At 40.4% G+C, this 6,272-nt stretch overlaps 1 protein-coding gene across 2 annotated transcripts in view; it reads left to right on the forward strand.

Annotated features, from left to right (window-relative positions):
* Nucleotides 1-5,578, forward strand: part of npas1 (neuronal PAS domain protein 1) — a 50,785-nt gene extending 45,207 nt beyond the window's left edge. For both annotated transcript variants that reach the window (XM_067365471.1, XM_067365472.1), the window contains exons 9-12: nucleotides 56-162; nucleotides 775-922; nucleotides 3,795-3,907; nucleotides 3,999-5,578. In XM_067365471.1, coding sequence (XP_067221572.1) covers nucleotides 56-162; nucleotides 775-922; nucleotides 3,795-3,907; nucleotides 3,999-4,963 — 1,333 coding nt within the window. In that variant the 3' untranslated portion in view covers nucleotides 4,964-5,578. The remainder of the gene's footprint in view (nucleotides 1-55; nucleotides 163-774; nucleotides 923-3,794; nucleotides 3,908-3,998) is intronic.
* Nucleotides 5,579-6,272: the final 694 nt, after the last annotated feature.

Below are 6,272 nucleotides of genomic sequence, written 5' to 3' on the forward strand. Positions count from 1 at the left end.
TGTCTGTTGGTTCAGTGTGAACTGGCCTTTATGTGTCCTTGTGTGGATTTTGTAGGATTTCGGAGTATATGGACCTGAGCCCAGCTGAGGTGGTTGGACAAACCTGTTACCACTTTATCCATGCAGAAGACCTGGACACCGTCAGGCAGAGCCATGATGACTGTAAGCCTGTCAGGATTTGTGCTCTAATTTTTTCACCTTTCGATCCCTCAAATATTTATATTTTTTACGTATTTCATGTCATGAACTTGATCACGCTTTTGGGTTTTAACTCGTCATAATGACCAACAAACTGTTAGACTTTACCTATCACCCAAAAATGAAAATTCTGTCATCATTTACTCACCTTCAGTTGTTCCAAACCTGTATGAGTTTCTTTCTTCTGTTGAACACAAAAGGAGATATTTTGAAGAATGTTGGTAACCAGATAGTTGACAGTTGCCATTTACTTCCATAATAGGAAAAAATATTGAATGGAAGTCAATGGCTATTGTCAACTGTCTGGTTACCAATATTCTTCAAAATATCTTCTTTTGCGTTCAACAGAAGAAAGAAACTCTTACAGATTTGGAACAACATTTTCATTTTTGAGTGAAGTATACCTTTAAGAGCCTGAAGCTGCTGTTTACATTTTGACAACAGCGCCCCCTAGCCAAATAAACAAATTGTGTAACTCACATCCAGGTTTAAGAAATATATCTTATTTTGCCATCTCATGTGGTGTTTGGATTTTCAAACCTAATATTTAATCTGACTCCTTTCATTCTCTTTTAGTGCTGCGGAAAGGGCAGGTTGTGACGGGGTATTATCGGTGGCTGCAGAGGAGAGGAGGGTATCTGTGGATTCAGTCCTGTGCCACCGTGTCCATTAACCACAAAGCGCCCCATGAGCGTAACGTCATCTGGGTCAACTATGTGCTCAGGTCAGCTTCCTAGTGACCTTATGTGTTTGTGTTTTTGAGTGTTGTGCTACAGTATAAAAAAATATGTTAATGTGATGAGTTTCCACAGTGGCCCTTGTAAACGCTGTTCCTCTCCATCTGTCTACAGTAATCTTCATCACACACACACACACACACACACACACGTTCAAAGAAGTCAGACAAAAACAAGAAAAAAATTGGCTGAATTTCAGTGATAATTGGACTGGTGATATATAATTACACCAAATGGATGTCAAAATTTTCTGGCTGAATGGTGTTTTAGTTAATTAGCTTTGTAATTACGATAGCTAATTAACTTCTATAGCACCCTGCTGGAGCCATGTTCATGTTCAGAAGGGCTCTTCTAGTGTGTGTGTGTGTGTTTGTGTGTGTGTGTGTGTGTGTGTGTGTGTGTGTGTGTGTGTGTGTGTGTGTGTGTGTGTGTGTGTGTGTGTGTGTGTGTGTGTGTGTGTGTGTGTGTGTGTGTGTGTGTGTGTGTGTGTGTGTGTGTGTGTGTGTGTGTGTGGAAGTGGGTACCTCTCTTACCACACTGTTATTCTCTGAGAGGAGGAAACTCTATAGCTATGTTAAAATCTTCCTAAATGTCATGAAACCTGTGACTGATTTGGAACTTTTGTACATAGTGATCAAAGGTCATTTATTGGCACGAAACAAAGTTTCTCATGCACAGCACAAGAGACTCGGTTATGTTCACAGTTGATCCCAATAGAGTTTTCCATTAGCATATGTTGCCAAGCTAACAATTATATAAGTATAAAACACATAACACACACATTTTGGGTCAAATACAACTAATTTATCGATATGTTTCAGCACTTCTCTTGATTTGTCGGCCATCTTGGATTATTTTTTTCACTGAGCTTGTTGCAAAACATTCTCAGATTCTCTTGTAAAATTTCAAAATCAATGTTGTATTTATAGAGCACAATTAAACAACAGTTGAAAGGAAGGAAGAGAAATGCTGGACCATACATAAACTACAAGATGAGATAAATATATATAATATATATATATATATATATATATATATATATATATATATATATATATATATATATATATATATATATATATATATATATATATATATATATATATATATATATACAACATATGAACACACTATGCAACAGTGTGATACATGAGATGCTGTCTTAGAATTTGCCAAACACATGAATTTAAAGTTGCGATGAAACAAGGAAAGTCAGATCATTTTTCTGTATTATGACAAATAATCTGAATTAAAGAGGTCACCGAAAAAATGTAGCCTACAGGGCAACTGATTGTAAGAAAGTGGGGTTTGAGCAGACTAAAGGTGCTTTTCCACTGTGTGGTATGACTTGGCTGGGCTTGCTTTACTTTGGCTCAGTTTGCTCTTCTACTGCAGTTTAGTACCGCTTCAAAGATGGTGAAATTATAGACTGAACGTTATAGTTGCGTCATTACTTCGTCTACTGACCCCGATACAGCCATTTATTTTTTTAAGTTGTGTGCAACAGTCGTTTTAAAAAGCTGTGTGAAAAAATGATACTGCGGTGGCTGTTGCTGACTGTTTAAATCTAGCGGTGTCTCTTGTTCAAAATCCAGTGATCTGCAGTGTTTGCACAGCACATTTTAGTATTGGTACGGTGGTACTAAAAAAATAACCAGGTACTAGGTACTGTACACAGTGGAAAACCCCCTAAAAGTGAGCCATACCGAGCCATACCATGCAGTGGAAAAGTGTAAAAAATATTGGCTTAGTGTTGGGAGCGTGTCTATGATGCCTTAAAGTGTTTCAAATCTTTTGAACAGGCACTATATGAGGTAGGGCTGAACGATTATGCCAAAAATCATAATTGTCGATTATTCCCTTGAAATTGTAACTGCGATTATTAATTACAATTATCACAATTTACATTGAAAGATGTTTTGAAAAGCTTTATACCATTGTTTGAAGCAACTGCATGCCGTATTTTTTTTAAAAAACAAGCCGAAAACACTCTTCCTGATTTTGTTTAGATTCTGTTTATTGCTTTTCTATAGCATTAAGCCTCAAATGTCAACTGTACATTGGTTTGGTTTCTTCTTTAAATGAAAAAAAATAATAAACATATTGGCCATTTTCCTGGTTGCATTCGCACCGCAAGTAGGAACTCTGAAGTGACATAAGCTGCACAGTGCTTGCATTCACTTTCTTCATTAGTTTACGATCTGTTTAACAGTCCAGTCTAATACGTTCTTATATAGAACTGTTATTATATAGCAATGTTATGCACAGAAAGTAGACAGTATATAAAAAAGTATTAGCTTTTGCCGTGTGGTTGATGCCCAATGTCACTAGCTGAGCAGAAATATATAATCATGTTTCTTGGTCTTGGTCTGCTCAAAGTTGCGTTGGATTTTCTTCTCAGTGTAAAGGTTGAGAGGTCCATCCATCACTGTTTTCCATGTTTGTAGAGTTAGTTAGTTGAGTAAATATATAGGCTGTGTATACGGCTTTTTAAAAATGGTGGGTGCTGGAGTTTTGCATGTGTTCGACCAATCAGCATACACTTACGTCACTGTTAGTTTCTTTTGTGCTGGGTTTGACCTTTTACCCTCTGAAGTAGTCGTGATAACATGCAGAATATTGTAAGTGGATATACATACAATCGTGGCATCTATAATCACAATCGCGGTTAGAAATGCGATTAATTGTGCAGCCCGAATATGAGGTACCAGTATAGTGCAACCTCCTGTTGTGTGATTCAGCCATAGTAAATGATTGGAGAACACTGTTAACCTGTGGCGCAGGGTTTAGCATTTAAACTATCAAATGTGTAAAGCTCCCTAAGGTAAACCGCTTGCACTCTTTTATCTGTATTTTCAGTCGACCAGAGCTGCCAGACATGCCTCTGGACTTATTACAACTTCCAGAAAGCCTGAGGGCAGAGCGGCTTCAAGCAAGCTCCTCCCCACGTGATACCTCTCCAAAGGCACAAGGTACGCTCTAAGCCCCACACACAATTATCCATCCATACACTGGTAATGAGTTACTCAACAGCCCAAATCAGCAGAGTTATCTTTTCTCCAGGCTCCACAGCGACACAGCCATTGAAAGGCAGGTCTGAGAAAGACCACAAAGGGAAGGAACCCTTTTCGCACACTGCTGCCAGCCAATCAGAGAGTACTAGGAAGAGATCGCACCAGTCTGACGCTGAAAGTGGTCCTCCCGAGGCGAGGAGGCGGATTGAGGTGTTCCGTCAGAGAGATGACAGCCCATGTACCTCTTCAGACCAAGCCAGCGATAGCGAGGTGGAAGAGGATGATGAGAGAGAGAGCGAGTGGGACCACAACCCCACCAGTAAACGAGTGAAGAGTGAAGAGGGGGCACTGAAACAAGGCAACGGGGCCAATGGAGCAGGTAAGATCCACAACGGCCGTGCTGTGATCCAGCATCTTAAGAGTGTGGTGACCAGCTCCGGGTCGAATATTAAGACTGAACAAGAAGTGATAGGAACTGTAGGTGTAGGTTCTGGGAGGCGTTGGAGCCAACCTCAGCCCAGCAGTGTAGGAACCAATGGCAGCAGTCCACCTTCCCAACCTCCAAACTCCACCCCGACAGAAGCTCCACCCAAGGGTCTGTTCAACCCACCATCCCCAACTCTGTCTCCACCCATCTCAGCCTCGTCCCTGCCCAGAGATGACCGGTCCATCCACGGAGGGCGTGCTCCAGACTTCGAGCTACTGCAGAGACTGACTGCGAGTGGGGCTGCAGGACGTGTGCTCTTTCACCCCCTGGCTCTTGGCCCACAGGGGCCTCAGAGTCTTTACGCTCCCAGCACCATTCGCTACGCCCCACCTGAGATGCCTACAGCTCACTCTGATGGGCACCGTTCAGACCACCTGGCCAAAACCCCCGCTTTCTTTCCCCACCTGCAAAGGATTGCATCTCTGCCTCCTTTTAGTGGCTTTTCTCCAGCCGAACCCACCTTTCCTCCAACTCTGCCCTTCTGTATGAACGGACTGAGGGGGGCGGCAGGGACAGATGAAGATTGAGGGAGAAAGACAAAAAAATGTAAAGGAGAGGTGGAAGAGATTGTAAAGGACAGGGCACAACGTTGAGAGAGGAACTTGAGGTTTGTTAAACAGTCTTCCCGGAATCCTCTCCAGACTTTTCTCTGTTAATTTGTTAGTGTGTCTTCCTCTCTCTGGACAAGCAGTCAAAGCCATACTGAACATATGAAGGACTTCATGCAACTTAAACAGAGGGGCCAACGGTGAGGTCTGAACAATTGGGAATATACAGGGCCGTCATTGGGTAGAAGGCTCTTTGGTGATTTTGGTCCTGCTTGGCCCTCAGGAGATGGGCTCACCTATTTCAAGTCTCAATTTAAGAAATCACACAGGAATATGCAAGTATGGACAAAAGCAGCATGGTGGAAGTTGCCAAATAAGACATTCCTAAGGAAACGATACATAAGAAAGCACAGTACACAGGTCCCTGACTGACAGAGGGATCATACTGAAAATAAAGATTAGAACTTTTGAACAGTGTAGAATTTTCATTTTTGTAAAAAAAAATTGTCTTTAAACATCTAAAAAGAATCACTTGAAAAATGATTAATTCAAGGTCATAGCCATATATAGACAACACTGAGTTGAGAGACGTCATACGTGCAAAGGCCCCAAAAGATTTTTTTCCCCCCACAAGTCATGAGCAAATATCATGGACTAATCTTCCTATAAGAAATTTTGGGGGTTTGGAGGGGGGGGTTTGGGGGTGGTGGGCAGGGTGGGTATGGTTAAGTGTGTTTGTTTGTCACGTATCATGTCCAAGCACTTATAGTATATTGTTACATACACGTAGCACTTCATCCATGGCCAGACATTCTAGTTCTCTTACTGTATAAAACCACAGGAATTACGTTTACAGCAGAAATGTGGTGAAGATTGTGGAAACCCAACTGTGGATAACATTCCTTGTTATTTTTTATTTTTAAAAATAAAATGCTCATTGAAAGAATATTAAACACAGTTAAACCCAAGTCACATTTCACTCAAAAATCCAAAATAAATAAATAAATTATATTTTGCTTGCCATATGGGATTATTTTAATGTGAATTCTCTCTAAATTCTCCCCAAAACTGATTTTTTTTTTTTTACTGTAATACAGTAATGATAATCTAATAAAAATCACCAAATGTAAATAATGGGAATTACAAAAAAAAAAAAAAATCTAGTAAAACACCCATTTGCATCAAACATCAAAACTTTTAGAGGAACTGTGCCCAATTTTCATTCAATATACCGCAAGGAACATGTTCCTAAAAATAAGCTTTGTAATACAAGCTTCATAAAATATGC

The sequence above is a fragment of the Chanodichthys erythropterus genome, chromosome 17 (assembly GCF_024489055.1).
Source record: "Chanodichthys erythropterus isolate Z2021 chromosome 17, ASM2448905v1, whole genome shotgun sequence".
In the NCBI taxonomy this organism is placed as follows: Eukaryota; Metazoa; Chordata; class Actinopteri; order Cypriniformes; family Xenocyprididae; genus Chanodichthys; species Chanodichthys erythropterus.